A 20,877-nucleotide genomic window follows, 5' to 3' on the forward strand; every position below is an offset into this window, starting at 1 on the left:
CGCAGTGTGACGGTCACAGAGGGTTTGGTGCAGGAGGTGGCTCTTCAGCAGGGCTCGGAGGAGGAGGCTCATGAAGGTTGGGACTCAGGGGAGGGCAGGAAAACCCTCCACGTTCAGGACCGCCCAGCCAAGACCAAGGCCACAAAGGGGACGTAACACCCCAATAAGATTTCCTATGCTGGAGACAACCATTTGAAGTGAAGTGCTGCCCTTGCATGGTGGTGTGGACCCCGAGGTTCTGTCCTGCTTTCTCCATAGAGATCTCAAACTTATTTTCACGGATAAAAGTAAATTCTGAAATACGTTAAAACCCGTGGGTGCCAAATGCTGGTTCTTGGATGGGTTATGTTGGAACTGACTTTCTGGCCTTGAGAACAAAATGTCCCCAAGGGCAGCAATGGGATCTGCCTTATCCCTGTGCTCCTGGCAGAGTGCCCGGCACACAGCAGATGCTCAATAAAGCAGCGGCTGCCTAGAGAAGGGGGACCTCTGAGAGGGCACGGGGTGGGGGAAGCTGGGGCAGTTTTAAAAGAGCCAGAGGGGCAGATGCTCACAGTCAGAAAAGACAGGAGAATTAAAGAAGGAACAGGTACCCGCTATATGATGTGAAAGACACAGATGCAGTTTCACGCAGGGATCTGCTGGATCTCTAAGCAAGTGAGCAGAAAGCCTTTTCTTTGGCCTGGTTGCCCAGTTGGTCCAAACTACAGACCTATGGAGTGAGTGTCTCTGATCCTTTGTAACTCTGAGCACAAAAGCACGATCCTTCGCCTGCTTGTGGCTGGATTATCTTTCTTGCTGATATTTGCCACCCAACGATTTTGAAGTCCACACCTGTTCTTCAAAGCCCAGTCAAGTTACCGTTTCCACCCTCAAGACAACCAGTGTGGTCAGCAGGTCGCGGGTCTCACGGTCCAGGTGGGGTTCAAACATCCCAAGTGCCTCTGCTTGTGCTGATAACGAGGGCAACTCTGTCACTGTCACCCATACGCACACCCAACCTCAGTGCAAAACATGCATTCTCATGCTTAAGGGAAGATTGCAGGAGAGAAAGCACTGATGCTAAGAATTCCCAGTGGTGCGAGGGGCCCAGAGCTGATTCCTCGTTGCTTACTTTGGAGCCAAAGATGCCAATCAGGGCCTGAGGTAGGAAAGGCCAAGGGCAAGCATCCTGGACAGAGGCAGGTGGCCAGACTGTAACCTCTACTCTCTCTCTTTCTCTCTCTCCCTCACATGTGCAGAAACACACATAATTTTATCCATTATAATGAAAACACACAAACACTGACTTAACTTAATTAAAAAACGTATTCTTCACTGTGATATCTGATTCCCTTATTACCATTTAAGGATTTCAAGTCCGGAAACGTGCATATATTCATACCCTATTGGGATGAATGTTCATTCTCCTTTGATAATTTAACAGTTCACAGGCGAAGGATCGTGCTTTTGTTTGGGGACCAGAAAATGGGAGCTATTTGGAAGAACAAAGGGGAGGAAACGTTCTGGTTCAACACATAGAGCCCCGGCAGGGCTCCAGCTGGCCTGCGTTAAGCACCAGCAGTTGTAACTGTCCCAAGAGCTGCCACCTGTCAGAATGAAGTGGTCCAGGGCACCCCCACCACCACCTTCGCTTGCCCCATACTGTGCTTGTGTGTGTGTACGGGTGGGCAGGGGTGGGCCTATATTAGAATCATAAACGATGCAGTCTTCCCCCTTCACATAGCAGAGAAACAAACTGAACCCCAAAGCAGTGGAATGAACAGAGGCTCAGGAGATGCACCTAGACTGGAAGGCTCGTATCCACCCTACGGTGCCTCGGAGATACAGCACTTCCTCGTTTTCCCCTAGCACTGATGGAGCGCACCAGGGGCCGCCCCTTCCTCATCATCATGGTCCGTCTCTCTCCAGCCCCACCCTCCCCTTCCCCCACCTCCAAACACCAACACCGGAGTGACTACAGGCTGTGTGACAACCTGGTTTTTCTCTAATATTTGCGAGCACGTGGTTGGCATGCAAATATTTGTCAAGCAAATGATTTTTATATGAAAAACGCCTAGAACAGTGTCTGTAACATGGCAGGCACTCAAGCAGCAGCAGCCGTAACTGTGATGGTGGGGGTGGGCGGGGGGACACCCACACGGACCCACAGGCCTTCCACACAGGCTCCCAGGCCAGTCCCTTCTTCCCCGCAAACCACTGTGCCTCTCTCTTAACCCAGAATAAATGAGCACAGAATAAGTTGCTCAATACCCTCTTCCCTTCTTACTCCCCCACTAGGTCTCTGTATTAAACCCAAAAGAAAATAAGATAATTAGCACAACACCTTGTACGTGAGTTGGTCTAACAGTCAAACACAAGGTCCTACTTATTGACAAGACAAAAACGGACTCACAGACATAGAAAACAAACTTACAGTTACGGGGGGGGGGGTGGTTGTGGGGGGAAGGGATAAACTGGGAGTCTGAGATTTGCAGACACTAACTACTATACATAAAATGGATAAACACCAAGTTCCTACTGTACAGCACAGGGAACTCTATTCAATATTTTGTAGTCACCTATAATGAAAATGAAAAAGAATATGAGAAGGAATATATGTGTGTATATGTATGATTGAAACATTAGGCTGTACACGTGAAACTGACACAACACTGTAAATTGACTATGCTTCAATTGAAAAAAAAAACTTTGAAGTAAAAAGAAAGAAATGCAGCAACGATTAAAAATAATAATAATAAAGTATATCCAGCAAACACAGGTCCTAGCAGCACGTTCCACACCTTTCATCACGATTGATGAACACACTTCACGGGTATCCTTCTGTTCTGAGGAACAATGGAGACAGAGCGCGAGCTCTGTCAGCCTCTAACTTCCACCACGCCTGGCGCATTCTTCACAGATCAGTGTATCCTCGGACACAAGTCAAGATACAGGGTGGCTTGAAAGGATGGCTGGGTCTTTTCTCCCTCTTAATCATGTGTGATACACATGTTTAAAAATTATGTCATGTCTCATCACCTCGCATTCAAATGAAAAATGGAACCTCTTCAAAAGCAGTGCTGAACCAAATTAGCAGCACTCAAGACAGATGACAAATTTCAAAGTGAGTGACCCAGTCTGCTCCCTTGCCCTACCCTCTCTCTGAGAGGCAAACCCACAGAGTCAGAGGGAAAGGGCACCTTGCCCGGGGGAGCGAGGGTTCTCAATTAGCTCCTTGTTGACTTCCACAGGGAAGGTCCCCAGGAAAGGAAGTCTCTAATGGTGGCAAAATGGCATGACAAAGCAAGGCCCTCCCAGGGGCTTCCATAAGCGCTCACTCCCTTTCTCTCTTCCTGCCCGGTCCCATCCACCAGAAAGGGAAAGCGACTTGAAGATGCAGGCAAAAGAGAAGATGTCCCAGCAGTCTGAGCAGACAGGTGTGACACTGAGCTGTGGCCCAGAGGCTAACTCAAGTCCACCTTTTCATTCTAGCCCCTGAGCCAAAGTGCCAACTGCCTGGGTCAACTGGGGCACTTTTAATTTTCACTAATCCATACATACTTATCATGATGTATGAGTTATGCACTTGGACCCTATGATGCTCTTAGATCCCTCAGCTTCTAACCCTGCTCCCTAACTGGCCCACTCTTGGCCAAACAGCAAATTATCTGTCCACGCTCACAGAATGAACCCTTCTGGTTAACCCACGTGTGGGATGTGTGTTTATAAAGCAACCAGAGGAACTTGTTCTGGGACAACTTCATGTGCTGTAGGTGGCAGTAATTTTTGAGGACTTGTACCTCATTTGTTGGCTTTCTTGGCTGATTCTTTAAACCTGAGGGTTTTCATCATCCAAAAAAGATTCCTTTCTATTAAAAAAAAAGTCTATACTTTAACAGGCCCTTTCTCCACCTATCCCCCAGAAGAAGCAGTCTAAAGCCATCTTAAGGACTACAATTTATGGCTCATTTATAAACTGGTGTAGAAATGGACATACTTGGTTGGCCCTCAGTCCCCTCTGGCACCTCCATCTACTCTGCCATCCAGCTGAGAGGAGGCCTGGAGAGCTGCTTCTAAACCTGCGAGATGGAAACACACCTGGAAGTCATGCTTCTCTCGGCAGAAGAGCATGACATATTTATGTGTTCAATTCCATCATAGGGTTCAGGAGCAATTTTCCTAAGGTGATGCTATATGTGTGCGTTGTAAAATCGCAGCCAAGACCACACATGCCATAGAGAAACATGCTATTGAACCACCCATGATAAGCTACATCCGAGTTTTCCCATTATTCCTTTTTTATTCTCAGCAGTTCATGCTCAGGAGCTGACAGATGACAGTCCTTGCCAAAAGCTTAAGAAATTTTATAGGCAAAAATCATGAAGTTGAGAAAACAATCTGCTAGCTGTTTTGATTTTAAATTTTTACAAGTTGGGAAAAGATGGCCCGCGTTTTGTCTTGGGGGAGAGAGAATGGCAGAGAGCCTCTGATTCAGCCTGCAGGTGGAGTCTGGGAGGCGGGGTACCAAGCCCTGGGCTCACCCCTCGACCCCCACAATACGCCCTCTGTGAAATATGCAGTGCAAGGAAGAAAACTATGAGCTCCCAACTCAATAAAGCCAAAGGAGAAGCTCAAGGTCATGAGAAGGCTGTACCCTTTAATGGGTTGTACCCTTGGGTGATCTGACATTTAGGACAGGAGAACAAAGAGTCCCCTAATTGTCTTAAAGTAACCCCCAGAGTTGGGGAATGGAGTAGGACTCTTCCAAGGATGAATGGAAGGACCAGCTTCACTCTCCTCCCCAACACCCACCTTCAGCCCTAAGCCTCAATGACCAGCCTTGGGAAAGCCAACCCTGGCTTCTGAGCCACCGGCGGCCTTCATTAGGGTTCTCAGGAGGTCCCACTGATCTGCTCTTGGCCATGAGGGTCTTCTGCTCATGCTTCAGATGGCAGCAAGCTGTGGTAGAAAGAAACCTGCTCCGGTCTGGTTTCTTTATTCCAGACTCACAGCCCCTGACCACACACCAGGGTTTGTCTCTGCAACACACCCACACAAAGGCCTGTAGTCACCACCGGCCTGAAATCCGCTGTGTTGGGGGCTGACCTCTGCCTGTGCGCTCCGTGGGCAAGGTGCAGGAGCCCAGTTGGTGGTCCGAGATGGCCTCCATTAACTTCTAGTCAAACTTTCAAAGTAACTAGTAAGTCTCTTCCTTTCATCCTTGGATTCAGCCCTGGATGTGGGTCTCTGGGCGACGCTTAAGTCAGAGACACAAGTGGTTTGAATCAGAGAGGGATATTCAGGCCTCTCTTTCCTTCTTCTTCCTTCCTCTCCTTTCCTTCCTTCTCTCCCTCTTTCTTCCTTCCTTCCTTCCTTTTTTTTTTTTTTTAACATTTTTTATTGCGTTTTAGTCATTTTACAATGTTGTGTCAATTTCCAGTGTAGAGCACAATTTTTCAGTTCTACATGAACATACACATAGTCACTGTCGCATTTTTTTCACTGTGAACTACCACAAGATCTTGTATATATTTCCCTGTGCTATACAGTATAATCTTGTTTATCTATTCTACATAAGCCTGTCAGTATCTATAAATTTCGAACTCCCTGTCTGTCTCTTCCCACCCCCCACCCCCTTGACATTTATACAATGGAATACTATTCAGCCATAAAAACCGACAACATAATGCCATTTGCAGCAACATGGATGTCCCTGGAGAATGTCATTCTAAGTGAAGTAAGCCAGAATGAGAAAGAAAAATACCATATGAGATCGCTCATATGTGGAATCAAAAAAAAAAATCTTTCTATTTTTATGGGAGATAACAGGAATTGAACCCAGGACTTTGTGCATGCTAAGCATGCACTCTACCACTAAGCTATAACCCTACCCCTTCTCGTTTCTTTTTGACAGTTGTACCTCGGCTGACTTGTACATAAACACGTGTGTGTGCACACACAAAACCATAAGGAAATACACACTAACAACAATTCTGTCTGGTGAGATTAGAAGTGATTTTTTTATGGTCTTTATTTTCCCCCAAATTTTCTATAGAGAGTATTATTGTAATAAACATAAAAAGAAAAAAAATTAATATTACCAAGTTTTTGTTCTTGGTGGACAATAACATTAATAAAAACATCCTACTGAGGGACAAAACTAAAATTTTTTTTAAATGACAAAACAAAAAACCCCATCTTAGCTTCAGGCTTCACAATATTATAGGAGCCACGGCATGCTATTCAGTAAGTCAAATCCAAAGCTCATTCGCCAAAAACGTAGGGCAGGCCTGCCCACTGGGGGCCAGCCAGGTGCTGGGACACCAAGAGGACACAGACGTCCCGCCCTCGAGCAGGGTGCACACTCCTGAGGGACAAGGCAAGGACAACAACCCAGCAGGGACGAGGCTGTGGAAGCAACTGTCCCTCTGATCTGGGGGAGGGAGGGCGTGGTGCAGGCTAGCTGAGAGATGGGGGTGGCAGGTCCTAATCCTCTGGGCACTGGGAAGCCACTGGCAGGTTTTAGATGGGGAATGATGTGACCAAATTTGTGTTTTAGAAGAATCCTCCAATGGCAGAGGGGAGGGGAGGCAGCACTTCAGGGAGGCAAGGGACGCCAGGTGGGAGATGGTGTGCGCACAGGATACACGGAAGGGAGGATATTCAAGGAACCTCTAGGGGTCAGAGCCAATAAAGCACGTGTGAGGGGAGGAGAGGAGGGAGCCAGAGGGATCCCAACGTGATGGGAAAAGAGGAGAGGGAGCTGGTTCTGTGTGTTTAGTCGCGGGGGCTGAAAACAGAGCGTAAAGATGACCTGTCCTGGGTAAGCCCAGGAGGGTTTTTCTTTCACTGTCAAACCACGTTCCATCCCTAATCTTTGTATACCTACTCTCCCAAAATAGATGTTTCCTGCAGTGGGAGGTCCACACAAAGGGAATTTTGTTCATTCTTAAGTCTGCTTTGAACATGTGAAAAATGGACACCCTCTTCCATTGGACACTTTTACTTTGATGAATTGGTGGCAGGGACCACTCACCTCTTTTTGTGTCGACGGCAGAGACGGCCTGGATCAGAAGAGGCGCGTTGGACTCCGAGTACTCCACAAAGACCAGCAGCAGCTTCAGGGCCGTCTTCACCACCAGGCGGAACTGCGCAGAGAAGAGAAAACCAAAGTGGAGCTTCAGCCACGGCGGGAACGCCTCAAGGCTCCGTCCTAACAGGAGCTGGCATCCAGCGCTGGAAACGGCCCAGCCGCCCTTCTTAGCAATTACGCGGATTACCGGATGCCTTAGAAGGCAGGCACCGGTATTATCCCCATTGCACAGATCAGAAAACCAAGGCACAGAGTACCCCGCCCAAGATTGAACAACTAGAGTCAGACCCAGAATTCGAACCCTTGGCCCCAGAGCTCACCCCAGTAGTCTCTTAACAAATGAGCTGGTCAGTTACTTCATTTTATCTGGAGTAGGTCATTTTTCTGGTGAGGAAGCAAGCGCAGCAGGTTAAATGACTTGTCCAAGGTCACAACAGCGAGCCCAGTGAGCAGGGACCTGAACCAAGTTCTGAAAATTGCCCCTTGGGGTCTGGCAGTCCTGGGCCCAGGGCACCGCACTCGTGAGGAACCGTATGCAGCCCAGGAGACCCCTCCTTCCATAGGCCACAGGTCACTTACCCGGAGAAATTCCCCAATCTCCCAACTGAAACTGACACAGATCCTAACTCAGTTCAGCCAGCCAGGGGTTGCAGGGACTGGCAGTCTTGGGGGTTTTCAGGTCAGCTCTCCACAAGTGCTGCTGCTGCAACCTGCACCCACAGTCTCCTTTCCTGCACCCCACTTCTTTTCAAGAACCCCCTCCTCAAGGAACTCACACACCAGCCACCTCCTGGAAACAGGTTCGATTCTTATGTCCCAGAAACAGCCAACCTGCCTCCTCGGGCTGCTCCTCCCCTGAAAGCAGGTGGGTGGGCAGTGTCCCATCACCCCCTGGGGCAGAAAGCACCTTCAAGGGGAGAGGGGCTGATCTGCGACGTGTCTGCAGGGCCCGGGACTACACTTGGCAGACAGTGGGCTCAGTGATGTTTGCTCACTGAATGAATGAATACCCCAGTGACCAGCCGATCAACCACGTCCCCTCACCTCCATCATCGGGGCTGGGGAGAATTGGCCCCAGGCTCTCCATTTGCTCTGCAGGCAAGAAAGACCCAGCGCCTCCTGTAGGCACCTGCTCACATCAAAATACTAGGGACACATATTGACCTTACAGGGGACTTGGAGCATCCCGCCCACCACAGGAAACAGTGTAAAACTACACCCACCCAAGTCATTTCTCCAATTCACACAACCGCCTCTGCCCCTTGGCCCTTCTCCTCTGTCACACTTCCCTAGTAAACCATATGTCTCTTCCTTGACTCCACATCTCTCTCCAGCCTGTGCTGTGGTTCTCAGCTCCTCTTTCTAGGAAAACGCAAAAGAGCTGCCACACTCCCCATCTCCACCTCCCACCATCTCCTCCACCCAGTGTGGTCGGGCTTCCATCACCACCATGCAAATTCAGTTCCTCTTGTCAAGGCTGCCGATGCTTCCATGTTGTCCAATGCTTACTTTTCTACACTCGTTTTAGCTCAACTCTCAGCAGTACGTGACACAATTAATCGCTCCCTCCCGAAACAATTTCCTCCTGCCATGGCCTTGCACTGTCTCCTACCTACTCTTGCTGGCTCCTTCTAAGGAGCTCGACCTCTAGGTGTGGGATGGCCACGGCGTTCACGCTTGTCCCTGCTCCCTTCCCACACACTCTCTCTAGATGCACTCATCCAGGCGCCGAGTTTTAAAACCCATCTGTAGCTCAATGCTCTGCAGGCCTGGCCCCTGGACATCACTACTCAAATACTCACAGGCACCTCAAATTCAACATGGCCAGAAGAGAACTTGTGATCTGCCCTCATGCTCATTCCAGCCTGGCGACCACTTTCACAGTCCCCGTCTCAGGACAAGGCCCCGCCATCTGCCACGTGCACATGGGAGTCCCCCTGCCTTTTCCCACCCAATGACAATGACTCGGTCTGCCGGGGCTGTAGGAGCTGTCCCTGCCCTGACTCCATCCACGTCGCCATCTCCCTGTCCACCCTACCACCACGGGAGCCTCCCAAGTACTTCTGGGCTTGTCAACCTGAAGTCCACTCTCCAAATCACAGCCAGAGAGTGACCCTGGCACTCGGAACCCGCCACTCACTCTGCGTCCCATCGGGGTGGGAGCCACTCCTGCAGGCCTGGCTGAGCTCTCTGACTCTCCCCAGCTGCTCCCACCACCTGCCTTTCCTTCGTCATGTGACTAACGTGTATCACATCCTGAAGCTTGTACATGACTTGGAGACTTCTTGTTGGCTAGTCCCTCACCAGTCACCGCAGGTCTGGCCTTTCCTTACCTTTCAGATCAGAGGAATGTCCCCTCCTGGCCACTTCATCTAAAGAAGCCCCTGGACCACTCACATCACCCTGTTTTTATTTCCTTCACATCCTTTATCGGGACCTGAAACTGACATATGTGTTTGTCGACCAGATATTCCTCTGTCAGCCCCCCAACCAAAACATAAGCTACCTGGTGGCAGAGATGCGGTTTTCTCTGACACACAGGAAACAGGATCTGCCTCTGAGGAGCTGCTGGGTCAGCCCCGCACGTGGAGGGCAGGCCGGCGGGGTGCCTTGCATGGAGGCTTGTTGTGCCAGTGCAGCCCCTTCCGTGTGCGGACCAAGCCCCCCGGGCCCGCCACCGCCACAACCCACTCCACCCCGGGCCTCAGCCAGGCCAGGGCAGCCACCGCTGCTCGGAGGCCATGCGGGGCCTCGGGCTTCTCATGGTGGCGTCCTTGTCACAGAGGGAGCTGCCTTCCTCCGAGGGCTTTGAGCTCTTGAGCACGTTCACCTTGACATCCCGAGTCCCGCATTCGGTCCTCCACTCTCCCTGACTGGGAACAGACTGAAGTCCAGAGTATTCTTCTCAACAACCGCGAGGCTGGGGGGCGGCATGGCACAGTGAACTGTGCTATCTTTGTACACTCAGAACTGAAAACATTTTTTCAAGTAAATAAAACAACCCAGCAAGTCTAGGCTTGACGACCTCCTCAGCGGGTGGACTGTTATTATGTGGTTTAAGCCTCCTCAGTGCCTTCGTGGGGAAGAACCTGGCAGGTGCCCAGCCCACCCCCTTCCCCACCCGCGGGTCTCAGCAGGGCCCCCGCATGCCCGGCTCATCCAGGTTCACTCTGGGCATCTTTGTGGTCCCAGGGACCCAGAATCTCCCAGCCACTCTCTCTCTGACGAGCCTCTCTAGGGAAGAAACCACTTTTCTCACAAAATTTTCTTTTTCTGTTCATCTCAACACGCCTATTCATGTTGTCTGCTCCTTTGCTATCAAGGCTCTGCTTACAGAGATCTTTTGGCACTGAAATTATGTTTTTTTTAAAAAAAATCCCTAAACTCTTCTGTTTCTTGATTTTAGGTTTCTATGAATTTGGCTGCTACTGAGTCTAAGTTTGCATTTATGTATATTTGGAAGCCTTTCTATGTAAAATTAATCACAGGTAGCTAAAGTACTTTAGAAAAAAAGAGCAATAGCACGTTAATTTTATGGAAATGAACAGTACTAATTGCAAGCATGCCCTAACTAATCATCAAAATACATCCAGCAGGACTCCGCCTCGGAAATGCCTCAGTTAATGTTAATTACTGCATAGACTTGAAAGTAATAAAAGTACCTGACTTCAAGAGTTCTACATCAAGCCCTCATTTATCCAGAAACCACTTATTCTGATGCCCTCAAGTATCTGGAATGCTATCAGAACCCTCCAGAGCCTTGGAGCAGCCACAGTGGAGGTCATGCATCCACTCCTCCAAGTCCAAACACGCTGCTCCATCTCAAGGCTCTTGAAAATCCACACTGGGTGCCACTGAGCTTACTTTGGACACATTCTAACAGGAGTGGAGGCCATGGAGATCCCCAGTCCACATCTGCGGAGAAGAGGCAAACCAGAGGCCAGTGGCGGAGGAGGGGAGGCAGGCCCACCGAGGCAGCAGGAGCGAGGATCGCGAAGGAGGAGGGTGGGGACAAGAGGACACATGCTACTGCGCGGCTCAGACACCGAGGCTTCTCTAAGAACTGTGGCAGCGAAAGCCAAGATTTCAGCTCTGCATGTTCTGATGAGGGGTCTCATTGCAAGGACTCACAGGCTCGCCGCACACCTGCCTATCCCTTCAGTACCGGGGGAAAATCAGTAAGAACTCATTCTCATTCTTCTGGCGCATCAATCACTTGGGAAGATAAAGCAACCAGTCTCAAAAGAGTTAAACAGGGCAACACGGAGTCAGCCTCCAAGGCCGTGGTTCTAAGACAAACGACACACCAGAGGAGCGAATGCCCCAAGTGCGGAGGCTCTGAGCGGCCACGTGCTGAGCCTACGGGGGAACAAATTCAGCTCCTGGAGGGGTGTGCGCTGGCTGAGCCCACATGGGCCCCCTCCCAGTCCCAAAAGGTTCTGCTGCTTCTTTCAACTTCCTGAGTGCCTTCCAGATGCCCAGCACCCAGCGAGGGTCCGTGAGGGGGTAAGCAAGCCCTGCCTTGCGGTGCAGAGAGGACCCGGAACACCTCCACACCTGACACCTGAGGGTGGTGCCCATGTGGGAGGCCCTCAGAGCCTGGCTGCTGAGGACAGAGGGCACTTCCCAGAGCACAGCCCATCTGGAGGGGAGGAGAGTCAATGGGACAGGATCAGAGCTGGCCAGGCCACCCAGCCTCCTAGGCCTCCAGGGAGCAGGAGAGCCCTGGGACAATCTTTGGGTTCCTGACTACACGAATAAGCCCACTTTTTTAGGGGTAGACATTACCTACTTTTTATATACAGTCGACCCTTGAATAACACATGAGTCTACTTATATACAGATTTTTTTTCGAAAGTAAATAACGCCATTTGCAGCAACATAGATGGGCCCAGAGATGAACATATTGAGTGAAGTCAGTCAGACAGAGAAAGACAAATATCATATGATATTACTCATATGTGGAATCTAAAAAATAAAAGATACAAATTCTATTTGCAAACTAAAAACAAACTCATGGACGTAGAAAACAAGCTATGGTTACCAAAGAGAAAAGGGTGGGAGGGATAAATTAGGGGTTGGGGATTAACAACACACATTACTATATACAAAATAGGTAAACAACAGGGACCTACTGTAGAGCACAAGGAACTATATTCAATTTCTTATAATAACATATAATGGAAAAGAATCTGAAAAGAATATATATATGTTTGTATATGTGTAACTGAATCACTTTGCTGTACACTTGAAACTAACATTGTAGACCAACTACACTTCAATAAGAAAAAAATTTTTTAAGTAAATACTATAGCAGCACATGATCCAAGGTTGTAGACACAGAACTGCGGATACAGAGGAACCCCAAATACAGAGAGCTGACTATAATTTATACGCGGATTTTGATTCCTTGGAGAGTCTGTGACCCTAACCTCCGTGTAATTCAAGAGTCAACTATAATCACATTCTAAAAAATTTAGAACTCTATTTTAGTGCTGTCCATTATAATAAATTACGTGTTACATTGTTTTAAAAGCATGGAGCTAAATCACGGGTTCTAACAGGAATCCGAGACACCCCTCTGTACCAGGACAGGAACATGCAGCCCGCTGTGACCTGTGCTCTCGAAGTTGGGGGCAGCTGGGCTGAGCCCTCCCCTCCGCTGCGCTGTCACCTTCACTTTCTGCTCCTACACAGCACAACAGAGGCCACGAGTCTTCAGAGGAACAGGGACGCCTGACGGCCCGGGGACGTAGCACTTCTCAAGTCAAGCTGCAGTCAGAGGACCGAGCCCCCAGACTGCGGGAACAAGTCCAGACTCCAGTGTCCCATCCGTATCAAGGAGGCGGGGACTGAGAGTAGGAGGATGATGTCCACGCGGTGCTTGGCCGTTTTTGTTGTTTGTTTTGTTTTTTTAATTTTCTGGGTCAACCCACAGGGAGGGCTTGGGGTCAGCCTGTACAGAACTGGGGTGTCTAGGTTTTAAACAAAATGCATGTACCAGATGGATGGGAAAGGTATGAAAGGCAGTTTCTCGATAATTCTGCACCTAAAAGCAAACTGGAACTCCCCTCATGTTTGACTGTACTTAGAGAAAACCAGGAACTAGACTTAGCAGGTCAAATATGCTGCTTATTAAGTAGAAATAAAATTAGTCCCCCAAATCTCCAAATTCCTACTCCTCTTCTAAAAACTCAGCAACCATGAAAAGAAAACAATTTCCAACCCTCAGGATTTAAATTACAAAGAGGGTTAGAAAGACATGCTTCATTCTAGTCGTTTCCTCCAAAAAAGCATAAATATGTTAAAGAACTGACTGCTGATTATTAAAACTGAACTAGAAATTGTAAGGTAACTCGATCCATAAAGCTTTGTCTCATTATTTACAAACTCACCAGCACTAAGAACGTGCTGTAACGACAACAACAAAATTGAAGTGACTTCTTAAACATTTTATTCCTAAGGCATATACTTAAGCTCGGAATTCCTGAGCAACAAGCTCACAATGAGCCCTAAGGGCTTTGCAACTGCTTATCAAACAGATACCCTGGGCTCCAAATCTCTCCCCTTCTATGACACCGTCTGCAAAGTGAGGTAAAGGATGGACCCAAATACATCCCCTGAGTACAGAGCTCTGAGCCGCGGCTTTCAGGTGTCTGTGGGGGAGCAGTGTGGACACATCTGCCAGGACAGGAGGTCACCTGCACCAGGTCCATGTGCTGTGACCTCAGGGCCTGACGGCCAGCCTATTTATGACCCATTGCAATCTGCAGAAAGGGAATCAACCTGGTGACTGATGTAGTAGCCGAGTGCAAGGCTGGGATGCCCTTAAATTTTTACTAGTTAGTGGTAGGAAATCTTGCAGAATGTAAAATATAGAAGATAATTCAAAAATAATTTAAATAAACGTCAAATGAATAAGTAATGCCACAAGTGAACATTTTCTTCTATTGAGATAAATCCTGGGGCTTAATTTCCTCAACGAATAATGACTAAAAGTAGACAAGACCAAAAAAAGTCCACTTTTCTTGACTTTCCCTTAGGATACTCAGTGTAATTATGAAGAGTTCGTTGATAACAGGTAATACAAATCCACTCTGCTATGGCTAAGGATTACCGAAAACCCTCACCGAAACACTGCCTTGACAGTATCTGCAAAATGAAGGAGGGAAGTCAACCAGGGTGGGTACTTTCCCACTGAGTGACATCCTCATCTTCAGATGCAAAATCTCATGTTCTAGGCGGCTATGCAACTTGTCACACAGCGAATTTCCGGAGGAAGTCCAAGAAAAACACAGGCCGTTCTGATTTTTTCTACTATACTATGGGGAACCCCATCTTTCCCTCTGGTGCAAAAACAAAAAGCCTTGGGGGAATGTGACATTCTTTTCCGAACAATAATCAATGCTAAAATCCTTTCTTATGTTAATAACCAGCGCTGGAAACATGACAGTGGAGAACAACCAAACCTCTGGAATGGTGAGCTGTTAGCAAGAGTTTGGCAGTCAGTGCACATCTCCTTGGAGCGGGAGGGCAGGTGCGCACTGGCAGGTGGCGGGAGGCTGCAGGCATGGGGGTGAGCAGCGCTGGCGGAGGCAGACTTGGGTCAGCAGGCTACTCCCGGGGTGGCCCAGGAAGTCTATGCTTTTTTGGTCTTCCTGTCCATCCACCTCTTCTAGGACGTCTCTTCCCAAGGAACAGCACACTGGCTACTCTGGGGTGTTTACATCCCCCCAGATTTTATTCCGTAATGGAACCACCCATTCCCATTCTCTCCAGCTGCTAGAACACGGCTGCTAGTCCTGGGCCACAAGCCCTACAAGGGCAGAAGGGTCAAAGTCCCACCCTGCTCCTGCTTTTCCCATTCCTGGGGATCATGTCGACATAAATCAGTAAGCTGTCACTCTGGGTTATCAACAAGCCTCTGGAGAGCTGTGATTCCTACCACAAAATCAGCTCCCTGAAGCCGATCATCGCAGAGTGGATGAAGAAACTGCTGTTCCAGCCCCGTGGCTGGAGACCCATCCTGGACCATGGGGACCTCAGCAAGCAGGCTCCTGTAAGGCCTGGCTTAAAACCCTGGTTTCTCCTTCTTTCTAAACAATGACTAGTCAAACTTCTTTTTTTTCTTTCCTTCCACTGAGATTGTCCTCGGGGAGGGTATCCAAGAGATCAAATCAAGGAGAATTCATTTTCTGGGTGTGCACAGCCCAATAATCAGCAGGAGAACAACATCCCTAAAGGAGAGGCTGGTGCTTTGTACCCACAGTATCTCTGACAGAAATGTTACTTAAATCTGCTATTAAAACCTGTGGAATTTTAAAAATCTAACCCAATGAGATGTTGATAAACATGGAAGAAATTCAAACCCAACCTCATTCACCAAATATGTTTTCATGAAGAAACAAAGAAGCTCTTTGAATATAGTACATAATCAGAAACAATTTGATTTTATAATATAAGAAAAATCAAATTATATAGTACATTCATTCATATGACTAAATATTACACAGGCATTAAGTGTTATTTTTTAACATACCATAATAACACAGGAAAATGTTTATACTATATTTTGAGTTAACTGTAAGGAAATTTCAAAAAAATTAGAAGGAAATGTACAAAATTAATCTTTATGTAGTAGCATTTCAGATGGTTTTTACTTTTTTGTATTTCTAAATTTTTACACAGAGAGAATATATTACTTTTATCATCATAAAAAATTCAGTAAAAGTTTTTAAAGGTTATTTATATCAAGTTTTCATTTTAGACCAATAAACTTTAGCTGTTTTTCCTTCAGTCTGTTACCATTAACTGCATCATGAAATTAGTTTTAATCCAAACTTCTATTAATAAAACACATCTTCATTCAAGTAATTTAGAAAGATTAAACATAAAAATCTGATAGAATTTATGGGCTGAGTAGATCTCATGGTATTTTATTTAACGTGTTTTTAAAGATAGAAAATGGTACTTCTGCCTTCTACTTAGAAAGCTGCAAAAAGTGTGGCTCCAAACCGAACAATAAGAAAAGGCCACATTATCATTAAAATCAGCTTTCCTTGAGCCCATCGGAGAGCTGGGGCTTCAGGGTAACCAAGTAGCCTGAACCCTAAAAAGGGACTTCCCTTCTGCCAAGAAAAGATGGAACACAGCAATGGCCCATCTGAGGCAGAGGAGGGAAGAAAGACGGGGCCACCATACCAAGCAGTAAGTAAAACTTAGATCACAGTTTTAACAAATTGCTAATGGCCAAGCATGGATGATCTTAAGAGTCTGGAACCCCTGGGAACTACAGATGCAAAGGAAGGTGGGATGTGGCAGCCCTCACAGCTGCTGTCCCATGACCTCCGTGGCACCATGAGGAAGACCCAGGCAGGGACAGAGATGTAAGACTCCCCAGGGTGCAGGTCTGGGGGCTGCACAGCCAGATAACCAGAATGGCAGCAACCACCTCACTGGAGGAGGGGAGCAGCCACCACGCCACCTGGACAGGCAGGAAGCCACACCCAGAGCCTTCTCCTCTCTGAGGGAAGGGCAGCAAATCTTGTGGCCCCCGCTGCACAGGTGGTGTAGAAAGGAAAAGAATAAGCCTGTGCTGCTGGGGAAGGGACAGGAAACCATCCTGAGCCCAGACCTTTAGAGGTGTCCTACTACGGAGGGAGGTGTGGCATCACTGAGGGAGCCCCACCAAAGACCCAGGCACACTGACCCTGCTGAAGATCAATGTGGATCAAGGATGATGGAGAAAGTCCAGTCCATTAAGCACCAACCCACAGCAGGTTTCCACTAGGGGAGGGGCAGGAGCATGGAAAGAGAGATCCCCTCCAAGGCCCAGACACGCAGGAAAGCTCTAAAGCTGACAGTGAAAAATGGACATTGAGAAAAACCCTTTGGCAAACCAGCCCTCACCTCAAGCATAAGATACTGCTTTAAGGAACATGGAAACTGGTGGTGCATGGAGGAAGATAACCATAGCAACAGTAAAACCCCAAGCCTGCTCCCATGACCAGACTGACAACCTCTCCACTGTAATAGCCTAGCGGTAGAGACGTGCCCATTTAGAGGCATAAGCACTACCTACCTCTGTTCCGTCCTATACGTGATGGCAAGCTTTCAACCCAAAATTACAAGATGTACCCCCCCAAAAAAGCAAGAAGGCCCCAACTCTTCACCCCTGCTGTCAAGAAATAAAACAATCAACAGAACTAGATGCAGATTTGACTTGACATTGAACTACAAAATTCCCAATGATTAATATGTTAAAGACTCTAGTGGAAACAGTGGACAACATGCATGAACAGATGAGAAATTTCAGCAGAGGAAAACTATAGAGATGAGTCAAGCAGAAATGCTAGAAATAAAAAGCATTGTAATAGGTGAAGAAGTTCATCAGGAGGACTCAACACAGTGAGCACAGAACCAGTTACCTTGATAAGTCAACAGAAGCTGCCCAAAATGAACCCAGAAGAAAAAAGAGTGAATAAACGTTTAACCCTTGCAAGACATATTTTTTATGTCAGTCCCTGGAAACATTTTTAAAGCCTAAAGCCTTCCTTTCCTGGATAGAAGCCAGATGTAAGGCCATCTTAATGAGTGTTCTATTGAAGGTAAAATGATTTTAATGAAGACATCCAACCTCTGTTTTCTAACGTGAGGATCCAAAGATGCATAGATTAAAAACCTTGGGAAATTATGTACCTCCAACAACAGTACAAATGGTGTTTCTTCAGAATAAGAGCAGGAGTTCAGATAATCACTCATATCAAGACGGTCACTATTTCATTTTTTTACATTTGAACATGTTAATCAAAGGAATCCTTCATGATACCATTAAGAATTACTAAACATAGTATTTGATACTCTGAGAAGTTATAATGCAGGCACCTCACACAACGCAAAGTTAGGACTGGTAATCCTTAAAACAGCAGGGAGAGAACAGAAGAGTTGCCAAAAACCTATAAACAGTTCACTGCCTCAATTTCTGGTAAAGGATTAAGGATGAAGAAAAATTATATCTTACATTTTTCTAAACCCACTACTGATCCTGGATTATATGCTCCAGAGGATTTTTGGACGAATGTCTCTTGAGCACTTAGAAGAGAGACGGAAGCATCTAAGACCAGCAGTTTCCAGGTGAGCAGGCCCTGGCAAGCTGAGCGCATCTCCCTTTTTCATCAGGAGGTGGGAGGTAGGCGGACTAGCAGGAAAGAGTTGTTAGCTCACAACTCTGAGCACTCAGGTGCAGGTACAATGCTCAGGGTTTTATATATCCTTCACTGCTATCCCATCTTACAGATTATTAGCTCCATTTTATAGAATAGAAATAATCCACCCGAAGGATCACAGAGATGTGCCTGACCCTAAATTTTCACCCTGACCACCAGATGCAGCCTCCTTTGTGAATGCGACGAAAGGCTGAATGATCACCGAGTTTGGTGTCTTGTCAGTAACTTCACTAAAATGACCCCAACACCCTGACCTGCAGGCTGCACTGGCTTACACGTTCCTTGCCTCTGTCAACATTTTAGTCAATGACGCAGAAGCTCTGCTTATTAAATTTACGTTAAATAAAACTAGGATTAAGAGTTAACATAATCAACGGCCAAAGCAAAAGTCAAAACTATCTTGAGGCTGGAACTCTGGCCTGAAATCGATGGGGAAAAATACAAAGCCCTTCATTTAGGTGTGAAAAATCAACCACAGAGATGGAGAATGGAAGAAACAGGCAAATGTGGATGAGTAAAACAAAACAAAACAAAACAGAAAAAACAAAAACAAAAACACGCTGGGAGGTTTAGTGAATTATCATTTTGATTTGAGCCAGCACCCAGAGATGCTGCTAAACTCAGAGGGAGGATTTGTGGAGGAGTGATACTGTATCCCAGGAGCCTGCCATGTTACTATTGATTGTACTGGATGGACAGAAAAATTAGTAACCTGCCTGACGGGGAATTGCGAATCATGTCCCCAAGGACTACCTGTGGAAACCATCGAGTTTAGCTTGGACAGGATGACATGGTGACTGCCTTTAAATACTCAAAGAGCTTCCAGAGGGAAGCGAGTGTGTGCACAGTGTTTGGTTAATGACAGAGAGGCGGAGGTGGGTCCCAAAAAGGACCCACCAGTGTCCAACAATGGCTGTCGGAGGGAATGGCACCTGGTCTGCCTCCACAGGCATCAGGAATGTGGCTGGTGAATGTCAGGAGCATCTTGAGCAAGGCTTTGCCTACCCTTCGAGGCTAGGATTCTGTTTTACATTATGTAACTCAACAAGCACTTCAGTTAATTTCCAGATAATTATGCTGAGTGAAAAAAAAAAGCCAACTTTTCCAAAAGGTTACATGCTGTGTAGACTAGCATTTTTATAACACTGTTGAAATCACCAAAGTATAAAGATGAAGAACAGATTAAAGGTTGCCAGGGATTTGGACATGGGTGGGAACAGGAGGGAGGTGACATTAGGGGTCCTCTTGGTGATGGATATATTCTGTCTCTTGACTGCACCAAAATCTCAATATCCTGGTTTGTGATACGGCAGCACTTTATTGCAAGATGCTACTTTTGGAGAAAACTGGATAAAGACCACACAGGATCCCTATGGCTTAATTCGAACAATTATATGTCAATCTACAATTATCTAAAAATAAAAAGTTTAATTACCCCAAAAAAAATTAAAAATGAAGAAGCCCTTCAGATCTCACCCGCAGGGGGGTCATGAGTGGATCGCACAGCAGTGACACGCCAGTGACCAAGACCAAAGGGCTCACCGAGCCTCCCCTCCTCCATGACCGGGCAGCACTTCCCGGCCCACGGATGCACCCGCTCAGCTCTCCCGGGGGTTGCCACTTGCATCTCAGAACCTCCATGTCAAAGCTTTCCTGCTAACGAACCCCAGTTTCCAACTTTTCTACTCCTGCCAGAAGCAATGCCGGATTCATAGCTGCCCAGATTCAAAACCAAGACCCTAGCCATGATTTCTGATTTTTTTCTACATGCAAAAACCCAGTCCTTGGAAGCTGTTCCTCAAATATGTCTGCACATGTTCATCATGCTGTTTCCGCTGCTATTCTTAGCTTGGCCTCATCACCTCAGAGCTTTGATACTGGGCTAGCCCCAGGCTTCCCAGCCCTGTCAATTTCGCCAACGCCAACTCCATCCTACACGTTATTTTCCATCATCTTACTGTCCTAACAAGAAACTCTGAGCAGTGTCCCTATCGTGTGTGTGCGCGCGTGTGTGAGAAGGGGGAGCTCTCCAAGGTGTGTAAGAGAGTGGATGTGTGTGACGGGGGGCTGTGGCCAGGGCTCCCCTCGATTCAGACTTAGTAGCCGGGCCACCTGGGAATCGAGGCACACAGGCATCGCAACCACCCTCACGCAGTACAGGGGAAGTCTAGAGATCGGCGGTCAGCAGCCTGGAGCACAGCTGGAAGAACCAGCTTCGATGGGGCTGACGGAAAAATACAGAGACGGCATCACAGAGAGGGCAGATTTCATGGCCACATCAGGGCGTGTTCCTGGAGAACCCATGAGGAGGTGGAAGATCCCTGGTCTTCATCCATGGCTAGAGGGGTTCCACACAGATACAGAGAGACAGACTCTCCACGTTGGGGTGACGAAAGGCTATGCTGTACAAGCGGAATACCCTACCCCAATTAATCAGACTTCTAGATGTGTGAAGAGGAAAAAAACATACTGTGTCAAAAGTCATGGGATGAGCATTGGCTTCTTACCTCTGGCTGGGAAGTTTAAAGATGGATTTTTGAAAATAGAATGAAACATGTTATTGAAAACACTTTTTTC

The 20,877-nt window shown here is 47.3% G+C and overlaps 1 protein-coding gene across 12 annotated transcripts in view; it reads right to left on the reverse strand.

Annotated features, from left to right (window-relative positions):
• The window catches only part of FHOD3 (formin homology 2 domain containing 3), a 411,734-nt gene that overhangs the window by 152,164 nt on the left and 238,693 nt on the right, over positions 1–20,877 (reverse strand). For all 12 annotated transcript variants that reach the window (XM_064481498.1, XM_064481499.1, XM_064481497.1 and 9 more), the window contains exon 7: positions 7,019–7,130. In XM_064481498.1, the coding sequence (XP_064337568.1) occupies positions 7,019–7,130 (112 nt within the window). The remainder of the gene's footprint in view (positions 1–7,018; positions 7,131–20,877) is intronic.

This window comes from Camelus dromedarius, chromosome 32 (assembly GCF_036321535.1).
Source record: "Camelus dromedarius isolate mCamDro1 chromosome 32, mCamDro1.pat, whole genome shotgun sequence".
NCBI lineage: Eukaryota > Metazoa > Chordata > Mammalia > Artiodactyla > Camelidae > Camelus > Camelus dromedarius.